The 23,243-nt window shown below is 43.0% G+C and overlaps 1 protein-coding gene across 1 annotated transcript in view; it reads right to left on the bottom strand.

Annotated features, from left to right (window-relative positions):
• PHLPP1 (PH domain and leucine rich repeat protein phosphatase 1) overlaps nucleotides 1-16,018 on the bottom strand; it is a 269,089-nt gene extending 253,071 nt beyond the window's left edge. Inside the window, exon 1 of the mRNA XM_025365542.1 lies at nucleotides 14,098-16,018. Coding sequence (XP_025221327.1) covers nucleotides 14,098-15,700 — 1,603 coding nt within the window. The 5' untranslated portion in view covers nucleotides 15,701-16,018. The remainder of the gene's footprint in view (nucleotides 1-14,097) is intronic.
• Nucleotides 16,019-23,243: the final 7,225 nt, after the last annotated feature.

Raw genomic sequence — 23,243 nt, 5'->3', positions numbered from 1 at the left:
CAAAGTTCTTCAAAACAGACTTTTTTTTTTTTGAGACAAAGCTTTGCTCACTGCCCAGGCTGGAGTGCAATGGCATGATCTCAGCTCACTGCAACCTCTGCCTCCCGTTTTCATAGGATTCTCCTCCCGAGTAGCTGGGATTATAGGCACCCACTACCAGGCTGAGCTAGTTTTTTGTATTTTTAGTAGTGACAGGGTTTCACCATGTTAGCCAGGCTGGTCTCGAACTCCTGACCTCAGGTGATCCATCTGCCTCGGCCCCCCAAAGTGCTGGGATTACAGGCATGAGCCACTGTACCTGGCCGAAAACAGATTTTTTTTAATCATCTCTTCTCTCTCTCTCTAATAAATGAGGCTGAATGAGGTTAAGAGGTTTACTATAGGTCTCACATCATGTAAAGAAGAGAAGCGCACAGACCAGAGAAGGGTTCCAGTGCTCTTTCCACCCTAAGCAGCAGCAGCAACATACATCCCAAAATGTGGAGGGATGGTTTGTAAGAACTAGTGCTGTTATCACAGACACTTTCATTCATTATCTTACTTGATCCTCTCAACAACCTTGTGCAGCAGGTAAGAAAGAATGCAGAAAAGCTCTGTGTCAGTGGCACAGCCAGAGCTCAAGTCCAGGTTGTAACTAGTTTAAAGTCTGTGCTTCACAAATGCTGATGTGCCCTAACTGACCACAGCAGCTCATTAGGGATAAGTTTTCCATATTCAGCAAATCAAGGGGGGACACTTACCAGTTAACTCTGACACCTGATGCCTGAACTTGAATTCTGCCTCTCTCTTGCTCACTGTACAAATCTAGACAAGTTACCAAACTGCTCTGCAACTCCACTTCTCTATCTGTAATACTGGGGTGATAACATAACGTACCTTGTAGGATTGTTATGAGAATTAAATTAATAGTTATAAAGCACTTAATATTTATAAAGCACTAAACAGTAATTAGCATATAGGATGATAGAAATGTTTGCTAAATATCAAAATACTATATAATTTCTTGAACATTAGGCAGCAGGATACAATTATGCTGAAGCAGTTCAATTCTTTTGCACTTGCTTATTCAAATTTTTTAAAAATAACGTCTGGTTTGTCATTGTGGAAGAAAGCACTGTTACTTACACATACCTAAATGTGGTGACCACAGTTTCATTTCATTCAGGTTTTTTTTTTTAGATGAAGTCTCGCTCTGTCACCCAGGCTAGAGCGCAGTGGCATGATCTCAGCTCACTGCAACCTCCACCTCCCTGGTTCAAGTGATTCTCCTGCCTCAGCCTCCCAAGTAGCTGGGATTATAGCCGTGCACCACCATGCCTAGCTAATTTTTTGTATTTTTAGTAGGTACAGGGTTTCACCATGTTGTCCAGGCTGGTCTCAAACTCCTGACCTCAAGTGATCTGCCCGCCTCAGCCTCCCAAAGTGCTGGGATTACAGGCGTGAGCCACCACACCCGGCTTCATTTAGTATTTTACAGCAATGGGTCTGGAGATTTTCTCCTTAAGTGTTCATGTATTAAAGCCTATAGTCAACTCCAGCAAAGGTGGTTTGGAACTTCTGCAACACAACTAAAAGCCTACAGAAGAGAAACCTAGTTGTCTAACAAACAGAATCTTATAAAGCCACAAAACCCAACAGCAGTACCATTTGTGTCTTGTAGTCATTTATATAATAACTAAGAATTGGTCAATAGACCATGAAAGCCTGTTTGCCAAAGATGGCAGATGTTCTAATTTGACTTTTCTATATTTGACATGTGTTCCTTTTCCCTCCCCCATTCCCACTAAAAAACCACTTGATTTTTTCTGGGAATTAACTGACTTAACAGCACTAATGCACCATGGGTACAATTAGAACACTGGTCGCAGGATCACTGAGTTCTGCTACCTCAAGTCAGACCTATTTCAAATTATCATTCCTGTAACCAAGAACTGTCATCAGTTCAAGACAACGCATGGAACCCCCTTCTCAGGCTAGCCAAAAAAAAACTTAAGGCACCACCGGCAGAGTCTACTAATTTCAATAGGCATGTTAGCCTTCCTTTTTTAAAATTAAAAAGATAAACCAGGCCAGGCACAGTGGCTCACACCTGTAATCCCAGCACTTTGGGAGGCCGAGGTGGGCAGATCGTGAGGTCTGGAGTTTGAGACCAGACTGGCCAACATGGTGAAACCCCATCTCTACTGAAAAGACAAAAAGTAGCTAGGTATGGTGGCGTGCACCTGTAATCCCGGCTACACGGGAGGCTGAGGCAGGACAGGAGAATCACTTGAACCTGGGAGGCAGAGGTTGCAGTGAGCTGAGATCGCACCACTGCACTCCAGCCTGGGTGGCAGAGTGAGACACTGTCTCAAAAAAAAAAAATACTTTACGAGGCCAGAGGCGGGCGGATCACGAGGTCAGGAGATCGAGACCATCCCGGCTAACACAGTGAAATCCCGTCTCTACTAAAAATACAAAAAGAAAATTAGTCGGGCGTGGTGGTGGACGCCTGTAGTCCCAGCTACTCGGGAGGCTGAGGCAGGAGAATGGCGTGAACCCGGGAGGCAGAGCTTGCAGTGAGCTGAGATCGTGCCACTGCACTCCAGCCTGGGCGACAGAGCGAGACTCCGTCTCAAAAAAATATATATATATAAAGATAAACCGTATGTGCTTCACAATGACCTCTAAGGGGTAGCCCCAGAACTTCTCCAGAAGGTGAAAAAAGTTCAGTGAATCTGTACAGTATAAATAAACAGCTGAGACTGCTGCCTAATGCAAAATAAATTAGTCAAAGAGCTCAAATTCGGAAAACAGAAATCAATGCTTTATGTCCCTGCTTTAAAAAAAAATTTTTTTTTTTTTTTTGAGACAGTCTCACTCCATCGCCCAGGCTGGATGGAGTGCAGTGGCACCATCTCAGTTCACTACAACCTCTGCCTCCTGGGTTCAAGTGATTCTTCTGCCTCACCCTCCCGAGTAGTTGGGATTACAGGCATGCACCACCACGCCCAGCTAATTTTTGTATTTTTAGTAGAGAGGAGGTTTCGCCACGTTGGCCAGGCTGGTCTCAAGCTCCTGACATCAGGTGATCTGCCTGCCCGCCTCAGCCTCCCAAAGTGCTATGATTACAGGCATGAGCCACCACACCTGGCCTAAAAAATTATCTCTAATATGTAAAGGGTGAAAAATACACATAGAAGCAATATTATATATTCCAGCCCCCCTCCCCTTCCCATCCAAGCCACTTTGTGATGATATCGAATCCACAAGAAAGAAGTATCCTGATAAGTCCATATCCAGAAGCACATAAGCTGCCATCCTAAAAGTGACAATGGCAAGGGAAATTGGGGCATCAAAAAGAAACGCAGTTGTAAGGCTAAAGAGCCTTCCTTTTCTCGCTACTAGCCCTCAACAAATCCTAATACCTACCCTAAACCTACATTACTCCATATTGTAGATTTTAATCCCCGGCCTGCCAGTTAAAACAAACAAGCAAAAATAGCATAACTCTGGAGAAAAGTGGCTTTTTTTTTTGGGGGGGGGGGGAGACAGGGTCTCACTATGTTGCCAAGGCTGGTCTCGAACTCCTGAGCACAAATGATTCTCCTGCCTTGGCCTCCTCCCAAAGGGTGGGAAATACAGGCGTGTGCTACATACCTGCCAAAAGGCGCATTTTAAATCAGTGAAGAAATAACACAGCCATTCAATTAAAATGTGGGAACTATTTGTTATTTTTCTTTTTTTTTTTTTTTTTTGAGACGGAGTCTCACCCTGTCACCCAGGCTGGAGTGTAGTGGCTTGATCTCGGCTCACTGCAACCTTCACCTTCCAGGTTCAAGCGATTCTCCTGCCTCAGCCTCCCGAGTAGCTGGGATTACAGATGTCCGCCACCACACCCAGCTAATTTTTGTATGTTTAGTAGAGATGGGGTTTCACCATGTTGGTCAGGCTGGTCTTGAACTCCTGACCTCAGGTGATCCACCCACCTCGGCCTCCCAAAGTGCTGGGATTACAGGTGTGAGCCACCACACCTAGCCTCTCCTTCCTATCTTAAACAATGGATACATTAAATTTTTATGCATAGAAAACTGCCAACGTGGTGGGTCACGCCTGTAATCTCAGAACTTTGGGAGGCCGAGGCGGACGGATAACCTGAGCTCAGGAGTTCGAGACCAGTGTGGCCAACATGGCAAAACCCCATCTCTACTAAAAATACAAAAATTAGCTGAGCATGGTGGCAGGCGCCTGTAATCCCAGCTACTCTGGAGGCTGAGGCAGGAGAATCGTTTGAACCCGGGAGACAGAGGTTGTAGTGAGCCGAGATCACACCACTGCACTCCAGTCTGGGCAAAGAGAGCAAGACTCCATCAAAAAAAGAAAGAGAAGAGAAGAGACGAGAAGAGAAGAGGAAAGAAAAGAAAAAATACTACAAGTATAAGAGAATTTTTTAAATCCTGGAGTAGAGAAGACATTCCTAAGCATGACACAGACCCTGAAAACCTAGAGGAAAAGACTGATATAAAAGTGAACAGATAAAGAAAATATTAGTGACTTAGTAAACAAAACTAGTTTCTCTATGTAGCGCCCAAAGAAATTAGTAGGAAAAAGGCAAAAATCCAACCAAAAAAAAAAAAAAAAAAAAAAAAGGAAGGCAAGGGATATGAACAAGTCACAAGGAGTTACCAATTAACGTTCAACAAAATTAACTGCCAATTTTTTTAAATTGATATTTTTTTTTCTCCAGGATCAGTTACCCTACTCACCCCCTCCCATCCATAAATACAACTACCACCTCTCATCATACCCTACCTCAACACTCAATGGAGAATGTGTGTGTGTGGGCGGGGTTTGGGTGGGTGGGGGTGTGTGTGTGGTGTGTGTATATATACATACATACATTGTGTGCGTGTGTGCGCATGAGGAAGAATAAGTTTGCCAATTATAGCACTGTTTACACAGGAGAGTTCCTTGTTACTTAAAACTGAATGTCAGCTGCCCCCCAGCCGTATCACCTCTCTAAAAGACCATCGAGAGAAACTGCTCCCCTGCTTCAGCATCTGGGGTAAATACTCAAGATGACAGATGCAATATATTTTTACCCCTGTGTACTTACGCATTTTTAAAAGTTCCTTTACTCATTTAAAAATGAACAGTAATCTTTGAGGAATCAATTGACTTAGTAGGTTAACTCCCATAGAAAGGAAACTAGGCCGGGCGCGGTGGCTCAAGCCTGTAATCCCAGCACTTTGGGAGGCCGAGACGGGTGGATCACAAGGTCAGGAGATCGAGACCATCCTGGCTAACACAGTGAAACCCCGTCTCTACTAAAAAAAATACAAAAAACTAGCTGGGCGAGGTGGCGGGCGCCTGTAGTCCCAGGTACTCGGGAGGCTGAGGCAGGAGAATGGCGTGAACCCAGGAGGCAGAGCTTGCAGTGAGCTGAGATCCTGCCACTGCACTCCAGCCTAGGCAAGAGAGCCAGACTCCGCCTCAAAAAAAAAAAAAGAAAGGAAACTAAAACTTTTGCTTAAGATAAATAATTAAATTAAAATGAAATCCAGCATAAAAGGAAATCTGTCATACCCTAAAATTAGCTGGAAATAATTTGTTTCCACAGTTCACAAACTATCTTTTTGCTAATGAGAGCAGGATATTTCTTTCTCTCTCTCTCTCTTTTTTTTAAGAGACAGAAAGAGAGAGAGAGAAAGTATTCAAAGCAATGGCACACTTCATGATACAGACTTCCAAATCAGCACACAACAAAAGCCCAAAGACTACTGAACAAGTTGCTTCAATTTTTGTATGTCACAGAAAGGTAGAACTGTGTACACGTACCTGAAAAATAAGCTAAGTTGCAATTAATTTTGACACATCTTTTTAAAAATAATTCAAAGAATATAATGTTGAATGTTTTTAACATGTACATAATTTTTTTTTTTTTCTCTGCCGCCCAGACGGGAGTGCAGTGGCGCAATGTTGGCTCACTGCAACCTCTGCCTCCTGGGTTCAAGTGATTCTCCTGCCTCAGCCTCCGGAGTAGCTGGAATTACAGGTGTGCACCACTAGGCCCAACTAATTTTTTGTATTTTTAGTAGAGGTGGGGTTTCACCATGTTGGCCAGACTGGTCTCGAACTCCTGACCTCAGGTGATCTGCCCGACTCAGCCTCCCAAAGTGCTGGGATTACAGGCATGAGTCACCGCGAACAGCCAACACACACATATTTAAAGGGAAATTTTGTTCAAAATTCATGCTTAAATTTTTCTCCCAAATTATTTTTTTAATTCAATGATTTATTTTTCCAACATTTTTATTCTTTTAACAATTTCACCTTCAAAGTACCAAATGAACTAAGAACATTGATTTTTTAACACTGTACCCCTTCTCTGCCAACTGTCAATAGTTCTATCATGCATCCCACAAAGGTAACATCACTGATGAAATCTAATTTCTCTCTGTGCAATTAAAATACCCACCTGTTCCATCAGAAGTTCCTTTCTTACAATCTGTCAGAGTGATATGCAATCCCTCAAAAGCACTGATTAGAATGAAAAGAACTAGAAAAAAAACCTTGAAGAGAGAAATCACTAACTGTGTAAAGCACACAATTTCTTTAACTTTCATTTTTAATAGTATTAATATAAAGAACCAGCAAAGACAGTTAAGTATACAGATTTACAGTGTGGGAAAAAAGAACACTGGACAGATCATCAAAATCCTAGGTGTGGTCCTAACTCTGTAACTGACTTGACCAATGAATCTGGACCAGATACTTTACCTCACAGGTTTACTTTTCTCATCTATAAAAATACAGATGTTGGACTACATTATCTCTACAACATCCTAAATCCTATTACCTGTCCAAAGCAATAGTGTAAAAATTCCATTTTCTTAAAAATATTTTTTCTCCTACTGACTCTAGGCTCTGGTAGGCAAGCACCCAGCTCACCATGAATAAAGCTAACTAGCCAGTAAATTTTGCACATTTGTATCCCTCTAATACAGTTATTAGAGTAAACTTGATGAACTAGACTACGAAGGCATCTTGCTTTCTAAGTTAATTTAAGAATTTCACTTTAACTTAAAAGAGGATGTACTTCTTTATACTCATCTGTGGCATGCTGAATTCTACTTTAGGAGTAGGAATGACAGGCAACGGGTAATCAAACATCCATTCTTGTCCAAATCTATACCAAAATGGAGGTCTGCTTTGTTTGGTTGGCAACCTCCAGCTGACTTGTGTACATTAGGTCCAAGCCCATAAGAAAAGGCAGGGGATTTGACAGTTTTAAGCCCACAGCCATGTCTTACAGAACTTAAAACAACTACAACTTTCAAAACCCTTCAAAAAAAAAAAAAAAAAACAGGCTCTCTAACGATGCCTCAGAATATTATGAGTTGGAAGAGATCTTGGACTTGTTCTACTCCAACTCCATCGTTTTACAGAGGAGGAAATCAAAGCCCAGGGTAGGTTAAAATGAATGCCCAAAGTAATGCCAAGTTTCCCAACTCTCGGACTAGTTTCTCTAAAAAGCAATACATTTTCTCTCACGGTGTGAGATAAAAGGAAAAAATTCCTTCCCAAAGTTCTGTTTTTGAAGAAGAGAGTGACTTTGACCCAACCCCCACCCCCAACACACCAGCCAAGCTCTTGCTGTATTTAAAAACATGCCTGGTATTTGAAAAGAAAGCCCAAACACTCTAACACATTATTAAGTGAGGCAGGTATATGAAAAGATTCATTCTCCACCTGCTCTTCCTCAGATGTATGACTCAGAAGAAATAGAGAGCAATAAATACAAATCTCTTCCTGCTTAAACAGAATGTGAGAAAAAAACTTCAAAAAAATTACGACCAATTCAAATTCTCTCTAACTTCACTTTCTAATTAGATTTTTCCCGCATTATTGAAATGGTCCAAAACCAAATATTTCAAATTTCATTCAATCTTCAACTGAATGCTTTCACAAACTAGAAGCAAGGCTAATTTGCCAAGCTCCAGTTTGAAAAATATATGCCAAAAATTCTGGATGTTTTTTGCTTGTGTTTTGCTAAAGTATTGATATCTCCAAAATCAAACAATATGTGCAACCTACAAACAAAGTATTTCACGGAGTTTTCATTGTTAACTTCTAGGTCACAAACTCAGAGGCCACTAGGCTTACACCTCCACAAGACACTTTAGTGTTAAATGCATTTTACAATGTATAAAAATCTCAAATGTAAAAAATACAACAGGGAAAAAAATTACTTCAGTATGCATGTGGCATTACAGAATGGTTATGCCTTGTTTCATTTAACATACCAAAAAGTATATGAAGCCAAGTCATGGTAACACAACAAAACCATTCCAACTCTAAAATCAAAGAATAACAACACTTCATTAATCTAGTAACAGTTATTATGCTTGATAAAAAGTATAATATCACACAACTTCAAAGAGTTGCTATTTCACAGTTACCTAAATATACTAAACGTCTTTTAATCAAAGTATCATTAAAGTCTATTTTTTCTAGGTACTTGAGTTTCAATTTATCAAAATTTTCTGGAGTTGAAGTTTCATACAAATCCAGTCAGTCATACAGCCTTAGGTTATAAATATCCAATATATCTAATGAATCCATATGGTCGATTTTGTTTAATTATATTATCTTTAGAAAACCAAAGGTAAGTATAAAAAAGGACTTGCAATAGAATCACAGTGACGTCAGGCCAGATTCAAAACCCTTCATTACCAGTGTTCCACCAGATGCATGTGATTAAAAGGATGGAATGGGTTTAGAAGGTGGAACTTTAAAGGAAAAAAAAAAAAGACTTCATTTTCCCAGGCTGTTTTAGACATTTTGATAACATCTCTTTCTCTTTTTCAAAATGTCAGGCGTCTTTAAAGGAATCGTTTTTCTATTGAGCGGCTTCAGGATCTCTTGACTTTCACAGTACAATCAAACCCTTCTCCAGTCCAGATAGACTGAATTATGTTAAACCCTGGCACATAACAAAATCATTAAATCTTAAGATGCCTCATTTGACAGATGTCTCATTAAATTCACTGCAAAATGAAGGTACGAGATGCCTTTGAAAAGTTGGGGGGGAACCTGTTAACTCTAAGAAAACTTTCAGAGAGAGCTATTCTCTCAAAATCCAGAGTTCACTCACGTGAAATAGAAGATATTAATAGTATGTGGCACATCTAAAATCTCCTGCCATGGGAGAAATGCCGCTGTGTGTATGTGTGTTTAACACATCCCTGGGGACCCAAACAGGATGAAAGCTGAAGAATCAGGGCACACACCACCAGCTGCTTAACAAAATTCCACAAATTAAATTCAACAAATGTTAAACTAAAATGCCAAGTTATTATACTAGGCTTGGATCACATACAACATCAGCGAATGTTACGTTATCAGTAAATGAAAAGCTAAATTCAGGATTCTAAGAAGAGAAAGAGAAACAACAAAAACATTTTACACTTAAAAAATAACCATCTTTGTATATATCGATCATTTAAGGCGGGTGATTTGATAATCTTATAGCAACCAAAAGATAAAACTTTCAACCTAAAACTTTACACAAACTCATTTACACTCATCTTCTGCCCCTACAATTATTTCAGTGAGTATAAAAGACACACAAATTTAGATATAACTATGAAATTCAGGGAGAAGAACTTACTCTCTATCTCTAGCACTATACAACATATGAATTATAAAAATTAAACAGGGAGAAGAACTTACTCTCTATCTCTAGCACTATACAACATATGAATTATAAAAATTAAACAAGAGCACAGTAACAACAAGAAAGCACCATTAAAAGACAATTCAATTTTTTAATAATAGATTTAGGCAAATAAGATATTTAATGAAAAATATTTTCAGTTACTTTAAAAGCCATGTTTTAAAGGAACTGAACTGTCACACATACACACACACACCCCCCTCAAAAGTTATCCACTTTTCAGGCAAAGTATTAATTCTCTACTTATCAATGAGGATTTACAGTTTAACAAATAGGTATGCTTGAATAAGAGAAAAAAGAACTATTATGTAAACTTTAATTCATACCAACTTAAATCCAAGCATGACTATTTGCAACCAGAATATTTAGAACACTTCAGTACTCTTTCCACACTGTCTACTTATTTGTCCGTCTTGGTTCTTTACATTTTTAAAGGCACCATGATAAACAGAACCATCCACATTTCACAAGAAATACCACTTTGAACTAGAGGATAATATCACCTCATTACCAACAAAAACAGCATATTTTTGGAATGCTTTTAAACAAGGGAAAAATTCAAGTGTAAATTTAATTTAATCGATTCATGGAAAGTGATATGAATTGCAAAATAGAATACCCAAGCTCTCTATTCTCCACCCTCCCAAGGATGGAAAAAACCAAGAGTCAGATCTCTCTGTGCATCAGTTTCTCCATCTGAAAAGAGGATTGCCACCGGCCCTCCTTAACACTGTTTTTGAAAGGGCAAATCAAATAATTGAAAGGGCAAATCAAATAATTTATGTGAAAACCCTTTAAGATGTTTGAGGATAATAAAAACCAATGTATTGTAGATGTTATCAAACCATAGTAGTGAAGGGCGGCACATACTTTACAACAAAAACAAATAAATATAAATATAAAAATGTAAAATACTAAAAAAAAAAAATTTCAACCCTCTGTACTGAAAATTAAAGGGACTGTTCAAGCACACACTGGTGTCACACATTCAAACCACGTGACTCAATACTACTGTAAGTATAGTAATAACAACCTGCTTGTCAATATTATAACTTAATGCTGAACCACCCCTCCCCTCTTGGTTTGCATGTAGGAAACCACATAAGGTTTGATCATTCCCAGAAGAGAAAAGAAAGAAAATAGGAGAGGAATAAAAAGATTGTTCCCACGAACTCCCAAGGAGACACACACAAAAATACCTTGACCAAGATTCACTAGGTACAGTGAATGTGCACTTTATTCTGTCAACACCCTTTGTCATTATTAAAATTCGAACAGAAATTGCCAGAGTACTGAGATCTAAGTGCTGGGAGAAAAGTCAAAAAATATAAAAAGATATAGTTTAACGCTGCCCTACATCAACGACAAAGGCTCCCCAGAGAGTCTAAAACAAAAGCTCATTCATGTTTAGGAGTCCATAACTTATGTCGGGCAACCTAAGTTCTTGAAATTTTTAACCTATAATTACTCTCTTTCAGGCAAAATTCAAGATGTCTGATTTTAAAGGGATATTAAATACTTAAGTAACTTCAGATAAAGTTAATTAAAATTTCCCATATCTTATGTCAGCTAAGAGAATGGTGGCCTGGGAGATGCTATAACAATTTTCAAACTAAGTTTTCGTTAACAACTCTGTAATTAGATAGTATCTTTATCCAAGGCCTTCTCGTTCATTAAAGACTTTCATTTTACTTTACCCAGATAAATATTTAAATATTCAAAGCAACCACAAATGGCTTTCAAAGCCTCTAAAAAACAACCCTAGTCAGGTTACAAATACTAAAATTTAATAGAAAGGTGATCTTCAAGAGAGTAGACCCTCAAAACAGTAGATAAGCTCAAGTTAAATGCAGAAAAATATTCAAAAGAATTTGAAAGCAACTTCTTAGCTATCCTTAACCCCAACTATGCATAAACAAAACAACATGCAGCAATAAATTTAAAAATAAGTTATATATAAAATTACCAATGGGGTACAGAATTTTCAAAAACCCTGTAAAAGATATCATCTAAAACAAACATTAATTATCCTCTTCCTACAGAAAAAAACTACTACCAAAATGTAACTCTATCTTGTTGAGGTGTCCTATATTCTGTTGGAACACAGAGATCATTTCTAGGAATCACTTCCAGTCTGGTGCAAACCTTCACTATATGTGGAGTCCTGACAGTGGTTCCGTAAGTGAGATTACAGTTTTGTTCATCAGTAACTGAACTTCTTCGCAAAAATTCAAGTGGATTCACCATACACTAAATTTTGTTCTATGACAAATGAGTAACAGCAGAGATGTGTGGTATATTAACTGAGGCTTAAAATGAGATCAACTTTGTTTAAAAGCCAAAATAAGCAATTAGACAACTTTGCAACAATCAGGCATCTTTCTTCTAGGACACCTGTACACTGGCTTCATGTTCAAGAATAGAGTGGATACTGTGTGTGGCATCCCCCACACATCTACTCAGATGTGTGAGTATATGTAAGCATATACTCAGAGGCATACATGCATTTATGCTGTGCATACAGAAATAAGGCAGTAAGTGCAGAATGAGGTAACAATTATTGCTTTTCATAAAGGACAAAACGAAAAGATTAAACGATCATGCCAAACATTTAAGATTTAACCAGGAAAGACCTGTCATTTTAATATTGAGATGAGTTTTGAAAAAAAAAAAAGTGTTTATTACCCATTAGAATGTTTTAGACACTCTTGAAGAGAATCAAAGAAAAATAAAGATCTAAATTTTGTAACTGTGACACCCAAAACCTTTCCATGGACATTTATCACAATGGACATATCCATAAGCAAACTCTTTCCATGTAAAATTTGTTCAAACTCTATTTAATACGTCCCTTGTTTTTATATACAGTTCCTTCCACGTAGTTAAAGGGCACCTATTTTTAATGCTTTTGTAAAATAACAATATTTTACAAAGAATTAACGGAGAAAAGAATACAGCTGTTGATCTTACATAAAAAATCATCTATTTCCTGGACCATAAACTTTAAAAGCCATGTCATCGAGTTGGCAAATTGTCTTCAGATACTGCAGATGCTACTGTATTATGATTTGGTTTTCTTTACAAGGAAAAGATTCATCAGAAATCCACTTAAATTTCAGAAAAACTTCCAAGAAATTTAAAGGGCATCTATCTCACCAGGAATCCTGTCAGTCTTGCATATTTCAATGTGGGAGTAAAGATGTAAAGATTTCTTCATGCAAACTAATTAAACTGCCACTGGGACACAAGCTGGACCAAAAGACATTAAATTGTAAAGAATGGCTACAAATCAGTGGAGTTACAAGTATGATTCTTTTTCCACCACCACCTACAACCTAAAAACCTAAAGTTGGCGAAGATATAACACTCCTGATTTAATTTTGCTATGAGAACTTTATTTTAAATAAAATTCCTTATCACTGAGAGCATAATTATTCAAACCAGAGGAGGAAAGGGATGTAAACTACCTAGAAAACTCAAGTACAATATCCAGGATCTACAGCTCCTGAATTTAGTACTAGCCAAGTCTTTAGCCAAAAGAGAAATATTACATGGATCACCCCTAGTCAAGAATTTGATAATGTACTGAAAAAAGACGTGGGAAAATTTTAGGACACATCTGAAGAAACAGTAACCACTTAAATCCTTCTTGTGAACCCTCCTGCAAGTCGTATTGCAGTGGTCAGTTCTGACTATAAAGGCTGGAAGAAATGAGAGAAACAGGAAAAAACATTTTTTTTTTTAATGTAAGACAAACTTGCAGACGAAACAGAAATCGAGCAAAAAGGCGCTGGGGAAAAGTATCAGTTAAAAAGGGGCCCTTTTGTCAGATTTCTAATGAGGGCTCCGTGGGTAATTTATGAGTGTGGCAGAGCTAAATAAACAAAGGCACCAGTTGACAAGTCAGGAGCTCCCGGTGGCACACACAGCTAGAACGCTGAACTGGGCAGTCAAATGCAGCCAAGAGTGTTCTAGCATTTTTGTTCTCATTTCTTCGGTCCGTCTTATGCTCACGTGACAGTTTACCTGAAATCCCAAACAGCCTGAAACCCAACAAGCCCGAGGAAGCACCTCTATGGTTAAAGGTGCTCTTGCCGCTTTCAGGGGGATCTGCTTCCTGTACTTCCTGGTGATTCAGCCACCTCTTTGACATTGCTTTCCAACCTCTGAGCCCTCAAGATTGATAAAACGCGCAGATTTAAAGATTGCTCAATTTAGTATACACAGACTGTATGAAAAAGCTGTAAAGTTTAAGACAAAGACTCACCAGGACCCGCACTTACTCTTGGGTTGGGCAAACTGACAAGCAATTTGAATCACTCTTCGGCCCTCGTTTGGCAGCGTTTGCACCCACCCGTCAAGGCAGGTGACTTCCTTACCTGCATAGAAGCGGATGAGGCAGCCAATCTCCGAGTCCATGCCTTCCTCCTGCACCCTCCACAGCTCCCCAAATCCCAGTTGGAAGAGGTAGTCATTTTGGATCTGCAATGGCTTCTCCTCCGCCTCCAGGCGCCGGGTGGTCTCTCCGTGGAGCTGCACGTACAGGGTGGGCGGCGGGGGCGGCGGGGGCGGCGGAGCCGCCTTCTCCGCGGTCACCCCGCTCCTCCCGGGGGTCGACTGGAGGCCTCCCGAGGCTACGAATGCCGCCGCGTTCTCCTCGCACAGCCCCTCGCGGACGGCCCCGCCCGGGCTGTCAACGGCCCTCGGGGCTTTCTGCTGCGGCCGAGGCGAGGAGGCCGTCTGGGGAGGCGGGAGGGGCTGCGCGGAGCGGCCGGGACGGCGAGGCTGGCCCGGGACCGCCGTCGGGGCCGAGGCTGCGTCGGCCTCGACCTCTTCCGACGACGACGAGCCGCCGCCGCTGCTGTAGGGGTCCAGCCGGTCGGATACGCTCTCGGCGCTGGGACTCAGGCTGAAGCTCTCGGTGTCGGAGGCCACAGGCCGCGGGGCGCGGGGAGAAGAGGCAGGGCCCCCCACGAAAGGCTCGCCGGGGCTGGAGTCCGAGGGCGCGGGGCTGGCACGGCGCGACCACCCGCCCGGGACGCCGGCGGGCAGGGGTAGGTCGGCGGGGGGCGCGCGCGGAGGACCCCCGACGGCACCCGGCGCGCTCCTCGCGGGCAGCGCCTCCGAGTCCCGCGGCTCCGGGGGCGCGAGCCGGGGGCCGGCCTCGGGGGGCGGCTCAGCGGGCTCCCGGGCGGCGGCAGCTCCGGGCCCCTGGCCCAGCACCTTCACCACGCCGCCGCCTTTGTGGCCCAGCTGCAGCAGGCGGGCGGCCACCTCGCCGGCCGTGGTGTCCAGTGTACAGAGCACCGGGCGCAGGTAGGTCGAGGCCATGTGGCGGTCGAAGACGTGCACGCAACCGCGCTGGAGCTGGTGCCTCACCCAGTCCCGGTCCGACGGCTGCAGCTGCAGCGTCTGCCGGTGCTTCAGGAGCAGCGTCTTCCTGTCCAGGCTCCGGGTGCACAGCGACGCCGAGGCCGAGCAGGAGGCGGGGAGGCCGGCAGCGCCGGGGGAGTGCGAGGCAGCAGCGGCCGAGGACGACGACGACGACGACGACAACGACGAGGCGGCCGCGGCGGCCGCGGACAGATTCCTCTTCAGCCGCCCTCTCCTCAGCAGGAGGGAATTGGCGCCGCTGCCGGCCCCGGGCACGGGGGCAGCCCCGCCGGCAATGGGCTGGGGCGCCCCACGCCGCCTCCTGCGCCCGGCACCCCCTGCTCTGCCCGGCAGCGGCCCCGGCGGCGCCTCGCCCGGGGCCTCTTCCCGCGCCCCGCCGCCGCTGCCGTTCCCGCCGCTCGGGGCCGCCGGGGTCAGCGCGGGCTCCGGACTCCGGCCGCCCCCGGCCGCCGCCGCCAGAGCCGCCGCGGCCGCTGCTGCCGCCGCTGCCGCTGCAGCTGCCGCAGCGGCGGCCGCCGGAGCCGAAGCTCGGTCCTCCCTGCCGGGCTCGGGGAGTCGCTGCGCCGTGGCCGCGGCGGCGGGCTCCATTGCAGTGGGGCTTCGCGTTTCCCCCCCAGCTCCGGAGGCAGCAGGCGGAGAGGGAGGCGATGAGGCGGAGGTGGGAGACGGCGACGGCGCGCGGAGAAGGGAGAAGCCAATGGCGTTCGGCGCGGTCGTTCCAGGGGATTATGTGGCGATTCGAAGCATTCCGTCGGTGTCTCAGTGTTCCATCCCGCGCGCCCGCCTCGCCGCCACCGCCCCCCCGACACACGCCCTCCCCGCCCCGGTCGCCGGCTCCCCAGCGCCGGCCCCGCCCGCTCCCCCCGCCTCAACCCGGCGAACCAGCCGCGGATCTGGGCTCATTGAATATTAATCACCCTCCGGGAGCGGGAAGGCGGGAGGCTGGCAGGGCGGGAGGGCCGCGTGTGCCTCATGAATATTCATCGCCGGCATGACGGCATTCCAGGGAGGAGTGGGGAGAGCCGGGGGATGGCCGGAGGCGGAGCTTCAGGGTAAACAAACGTGACGCGTACGTACGGGGGCGGGGTGGGGGGCAGTTTCCCGGGAGGTTCCTGAGCCGGCCTCGGAGAGGGCGGTGAAGACAGAGGCGCGCGGTACACCTTGGGAGTTGTGGTTCTCGTCACGGGACCGGCAATCCCGAGGGAGACATGGTGGACTACAAGTCCCAGCGGTCCTTTGGCTGTGCTCCTCCTGGCCGGCAGCAGCTGGCCATGGCCAGTGAGTATTGTGCCCTCTGCCGTTGAACTCTGTGCCAGAGTTCTTAATGAACAAGAATGCTCATGTTCATTAACTTGTATTTTACCTGCACTCCAGCTTGCCAGATGACTTTTATTTTCCCTACTAATTAAAGGTGAGAACTTTCAGGGACTCTAAACAGTACGAAGGTCCCAGGTCCCGGTCCTCACCTCTGCCCATTGTGTGAGATAGAGATACACACCCGTCACACCACAGCATCACTGGCAGTCTGAGTGGGCCAACCTCACTTTTCCCCCACTTTTTCAAGACCCAGGAAGACAGGCAGTGTCTGGGAATTCTAAGTGAGGCTGTCGTTGAATGTTCTTGTTGGAAGGCACAACCCTAAACCTGTCCTCTCCCTCTCCAGTATCTGAAAAGGAAAATGGCAAAAGACCGAGGTTTCATTGTTCCCCATTGATCTTGAAGTTTGAAGTAGTTTAATGACACGGAAAGCACTGGAAAGTAGAAGAAACATTAGAATGGAGTATGAGATGGGCTTTTTCCATGTGTTCTCTCTTAACGTCTTCTCTGTTTTATTCTTTCATTATTCAGGAAAAAAAAAAAAACTTTTCTACTGCTACAATGTTTAGTCGTGGTCTGAAAAGTATTTTTCGTAAGTTGAATCAATGTTGTAAGCTGGACTAGGGCAGTTTACTATTTAAAAGAATTTAGTACACCTTTTTAATTGAATTACCATTCCCGCAATTGCTTTATAATTCGGGATTTTTTTTTTTTCTTTTTTCTTTTTTTTTTTTTTTTTTTTTTTTGCCACAGAGTGGGTCTGTCGCCCAGGCTGGAGTGCAGTAGCGCATTCTGGGCTCACTGCAACCTCCGCCTCTTGGGCCCAGGTGATTTTCCCACCTCATCCTCTGAGTACCTGGGACTACAGGGCGTGCCACCACGCCTGGCTCAATTTTTGTACTGTTTTGTAGTGGACGTGGGGAGTCCCTTCATGCTGCCCCAGCAGGTCTCTAGCGTGAGATTACAATCGTAAACCACCGCGCCAGGCCCTAAATCTGGATTTTCACATGTGAAACTTTTAAACAGTTTTAAACCACATACTATCCAGGACCTGTTTTAACCTCAATAAAGTGACTAAACTTGCAGATGAAGAGTGAAGGGGGTTGGAGAGAGAGACCAAATGGAACTTAGAGCAAGGAAAGGCCTACTTAGGTTATCACGGTTTCATTGAACAAGAATGAAGAAGCTATGGAGATAAAAATAAATATTTCTCAATGATTTTTTACATTCTTGATGATTTTCTATATTTTCATTTAAAGTTTCACCCCTTAGCCTCATGAATCTATTAATAATATGTATGTTATTTAAATTCAATCAACAGCAACACATTAAAAATTAGGGAGATTGCAAGTTCTCCTAAGAGTGATAACATTTTCAAGTCAATTAATTTAACAGATAATTACAAACATTTATTATGTACAAGTCACCGTGTTACAGCAGTTGAATAAATCACACTGTCCCTGCCTTCATAGAGTTTATAGGTTAGAAAGAAGAACATTCAAAAAATGACATAGAAGTACAGAAGGGGGAAATACGAGGTACCATGGAAATAGACACAAAACAAGGGGAACGAACCTAGTCTAAGAAGTCAGGCAATAGAGACCAAAGTTTAAATGAAATTTTTTGGAATCAATTAAAATGTGCATTTGTTGAAGGATCAGTCTCTGAAAGAAAGGAAAGAACCAACGAGGTAATTATATTGAGATAACTTTCAACTACACTGATTTATATTGTGCCTTCAGTAGCCCCAACACAAACTATTTGTTCTAGAAATTGAAAGAATAGTCTTTTAATTTAGGCATCCTTTAATAAAATTTAAACAACAAGGCACATGTTAAATTTCAGTACTAAAACGTGAAATTTGTATACCTCTTTATATTCCTTAGTTGATTTCCTACAAACCCCTTTATATTTATTTATTTTATTTTTATTTTTTCTTTTTTTTCAGTCGGAGTTTCGCTCTGTCACCCAGGCTGGAGTGCAGTGGCGCCATCTCAGCTCAATGCAACCTCCGCCTCCCAGGTTCATGCAATTCTCCTGCCTCACCCTCCCAAGTAGCTGGGACTACAGGCGCACACCACCATGTATGGCTAATTTTTGTATTTTTAGTACAGACAGGGTTTCGCCATGTTGGCCAGGCTGGTCTTGAACTCCTGACTTCAGGTGATCCATGTGCCTTATGTGCCTCCCAAAGTGCTGGGATTACAAACGAGAGCCACCATGGCCGGCATGTTTGTTTGTTTGTTTGTTTATTATTTTTTGAGATGGAGTTTCACTCTTGTCGCCCAGGCTAGAGTGCAATGGTGTCATCTCAGCTCACTGCAACCTCTGCCTGCGGGGTCCAAGCATTTCTCCTGCCTCAGCCTCCTGAGTAGCTGGGACTACTGGCACATACCACCATGCCCAGCTACTTGTAGAGATGGGGTTTCACCATATTGCCCAGGCTGGTCTCAAACTTCTGACCTCAAGTGATCCACCTGCCTCCGCCTCCCAAAGGGCTGGGATTACAGGCATGAGCCACCATACCTAACCCAGAATGTTTCTTCTAATCATAAATTCTGTCACCATTGCTCCTTCTCTAAGAAAATATAATACCGTATTGTATCCACCTATGGTTCCTATTATTTAACATTATACAATCACCATGACTCTGCCTGTTTATTCTCTAGGAATTTTGTTTACTCTTTGAAGGTATTTATAACTAAAACACATTTTTCAAGGGGAAAAAAATTGTACAAAAAACATTGCTCAGGCTGGGCGCAGTGGCTCACACCTGTAGTCCCAGCATTTTGGGAGGCCGAGGTGGGCGGATCGCCTGAGGCCAGGAGTTCGAGACCAACCTGGCCAACATGGTGAAACCATGCCTCTACCGAAAATACAAAAAATTAGCTGGGCATGGTGGCAGGAGCCTGTAATTTCAGCCACTCAGGAGGCTAGGGCAGGAGAATCGCTTGAACCCAGGAGGCGGAGGATTCAGTGAGCCGACATTGTGCCATTGCACTCCTCCAGCCTGAGCAACAAGAGCGAAACTCTGTCTCAAAAAAAAATAATAATAAGGACATTGTTCAGAGGATTTAGTATCCAAATAATGGGGAAAGGGGGACTGGAGAGCCATCATACACTCCTGGCAGATAGGGACTTGGTAGCAGGGGTACCTAATACTAAGTGGTATTGGGAGGAGGCAGGAAATGAACAAGATGAATCCTGTTACAGTATCTCAACATAAAGAAGAAGGAAATACATTCCTACCTCATAAAAACAGTGTTTGGAGGGGTGGGGATCTAAAATACAATTTTCCTGGATTTCATGCATAGAGTTCATAATCTGAAAAATGACGTATTCCATTGTATGCCGAATAATATAAATCAGAGCTAAGGGGAGAGCAAAAGGGTTGGGGTTCACTGTGTAATCCTTCCCTTGTTCTAACCCAAGCCCCCAATGATGTTACTAAGCTTGGGGCAAGAGAAGAAACAGAAAGAAAATGAGAGTTCCTGAAGAGTAAACAATCCCTTACCGCCAGATCAACTGGATCCTTGTAGTTGAAAGAACAAATTGATAAAGGGCAATGAAAATTGTACTTAGAGCTTGCTAGTATTGTGAAACATCACCCAGACCATCTGTGCCAATGCACTCTATACAATTTATCCAAATAAGAAAAAGATTTCAATAAAAGACAAATGTGTTCCAGACACCCATGAAATAGCAGCTTCTCCTACTTAAAAGTGGAGTGGGGAATACACCAGTATCTTAAAACCGCATGTCATGAATACCCCCCTTTAAAGTGTTCCAAATGTACATTCTAATACCACATTTCTGACTAACCACACTTTCCAAAGAGTCCCATTTTAAAATGCTAAAAGATAATCCTGAAAAGAAACATCAGATGCAAAAGTTGTAAATCCTGATGCCAACTTGTTAAAATATTTTCACAGCTAAGTTTAGAAAAGGAGAACATAATTTTCAATTTATTGCCACAGTTTACTTTATGCTGTGTGATTTATAACTGACTTGCTGTGATCTGCATCTAGGTTAATTCTGTTTGAATCCTTACAACTAAGATAAAAGAAGTCATCTTTGGAGGTTTCTTTTCTAATATAAGCAGTTGGAATTTTAATGGAGGCATAAATTGATAGCTGGGATGATTTCAGTCTGAGTTGTTAAGGGCTCAGCTGTGTCCAGAAATAAACTCAGAAAGATGCAATATTCAATGTAATACATTTAGTTCCTACATTATGAACAAGGGATCTAATTATAGTTTCACATTTTTATATCCCTTGAGCTACTAGTGGTTTACCATGCCTAAATTGTTCACTGTTTACTCATTCTTTTTTACTATGAGGGACCCATTTAGCAAATTACTGCTCTAGTGCACTAAATGGGCCCCAGGTGGCCAAACTGAATTAATATGTTCCCTGTTCACTGGCAGGATGAGACCTTATGGTCTCTCTAAAGTCTGACCCCTCCCCCGTAAAATTTACAATTTGAATTCTATCAAGAGCTTGGATTGCTACTATCATTTTAGGTAGTCTGTTTTATAGATATGGCTTGATAGCTTTTCAGATTTTAGTGCACACTTTTTAATCCCATAATTCTTTGTCTTGTTCTTATTTCTCACATCCTGCCTCACCAAAGTAAACAGATGTTCCATACATGGCAACAATAAAGTTTTAGAACGGAAATACAAGAGGCATAAACCCACCCCAATACCCTAACAATGTAAATTACCTGGGACATTCATCGGACAAGTACTAATTTTTTTTTTTTTTTAAGTAGAGACAGGGTTTCACCATGTTGGCCAGGCTGGTCTCAAACTCCTGACCTCAGGTGATATACCCATCTTGGTCTCCCAAAGTGCTGGGATTACAGGTATAAACCACCGAGGCCGACTACTTCCTGAACTAACTTTTTTTTTTTTTTTTTTGAGACGGAGTCTTGCTCTGTCGCCCAGGCTGGAGTGCAGTGGCCGGATCTCAGCTCACTGCAAGCTCCGCCTCCCGGGTTCACGCCATTCTCCTGCCTCAGCCTCCCGAGCAGCTGGGACTACAGGCGCCTGCCACCTCGCCCGGCTAGTTTTTTGTATTTTTTAGTAGAGACGGGGTTTCACCATGTTAGCCAGGATGGTCTCGATCGCCTGACCTCATGATCCGCCCGCCTCGGCCTCCCAAAGTGCTGGGATTACAGGCGTGAGCCACCACGCCACGCCCAGTCTACTTATTGAACTTTTAAGTGTAGGTATCATTCATCCTAAATAAATAGTACAGACAAAAATACCTGACTAATGAAGCCTATTTATAGGCATTGGCATTAAAAAAAAAAAAAATCTTCAATTAAAATCAACCTATTCTCTTCCGTTGTACAGATAATTTTTGTTTTGGGCAAATGGGATACATGAAAGTCTATATATACAAATTACATATTAGAGTATAAATATTTCTTCTCAAAGTCTCATTTATTATTTCCCTTATTAATGAAATAATCATATAATTGTTTTAAGTACTTCCACAATATGAATACATTTAAAATACATTAATTTTAAAAATTAATTGATACCTAGGTTTTTAGAAATTTGGATTCTCACCTCACACAAGCACCTAATACCTGTTTGCATGAAGATTCTTATCTAGGCCAGGCACAGTGGCTCACGCCTGTAATAACAGCACTTTGGGAGGCCAAGGTGGGTGGATCACCTGAGGTCAGGAGTTTGAGACCAGCCAGGCCAACATGACAAAACCCTGTATCTACAAAAATACAAAAATTAGCCAGGCATGATGGCTTGTGCCTGTAATCCCAGTTACTCGGGAGGCTGAGGCAGGAGAATCACATGAACCTGGGAGGGAGAGGTTGCAGTGAGCTGAGATTGGGCCATTGCGCTCCAGCCTGGGCTACTGAGCAAGACTCCATCTCAAAAAAAAACACAAAGATAAAAAAGATTCTTATCTAACAAAAATCTATCCTACATCATCCCAAAGCATTTCTTCTGATTCTTCCATGACTGAAAAGAGAAAAGTATTCTCCAGATAATGATTCCTCCATACTTATAGTCATTAATTATACCATGAAGAAGCAGTGTGGATATTCTTTTTTTTTTTTTTTTTTTTTTTTTTTTTGTCCCATTGTAGAGAGGTTTTAGGAGACTCCATCAGTCCCTAGAAATCTTGCTCTTTTCCCCTCTACTCCCTGCCACATCTAGTGGTCTGGACTCCTAAGCTTATTAGTTTCCTGGGGCTGCTGTAACAAACCGCCATGAAATGGGTGGCTCAAAACAACAAAAATGTATCCTTTTGTTACTGGTAAACTTGAGGGCCTCAAAAGATGGGGTCTTTCCTCCTTCATTGCTGCAAAGCCAATACACAACTGAAAGTGAGCATCAACCAGAGCAAGGTTTATTCTGTGGCCGGGGAATGAAGAAGTGGGAGCATGGCTGGCAAATCACCTTCTCAACTAGTGCAGGGTGAGGGGGCTAAAATGTAAGGCTTCTTAATGAAGGAGCTGGACATTAAAACAAGGGGAGAGGCCAGGCGTGGTGGCTCACACCTGTAATCCCAGCACTTTGGGAGGTCAAGGCAGACGGATCGCTTGAGGCCAGGAGCTCGAGACCAGCCTGGACATCATGATGAAACCCCGTCGCTACTAAAAATACAAAAATTAACTAAGCATGGTGGCGTGTGCCTGTAATCCCAGTTATTTGGTAGGCTGAGGCAGGAGAATTGCTTGAACCTGGGAGGCAGAGGTTGCAGTAAACTGAGATCGCGCCACTGCACTCCAGCCTGGGCGACAGAGTGAGACTCTGTCTCAAAAAAAGTACTATTTTGGC

Source organism: Theropithecus gelada, chromosome 18 (genome assembly GCF_003255815.1).
Source record: "Theropithecus gelada isolate Dixy chromosome 18, Tgel_1.0, whole genome shotgun sequence".
NCBI lineage: Eukaryota > Metazoa > Chordata > Mammalia > Primates > Cercopithecidae > Theropithecus > Theropithecus gelada.
The sequence above is the reverse complement of the archived record's forward strand: the minus strand, read 5'-3'. Positions and strand labels throughout refer to the sequence as shown.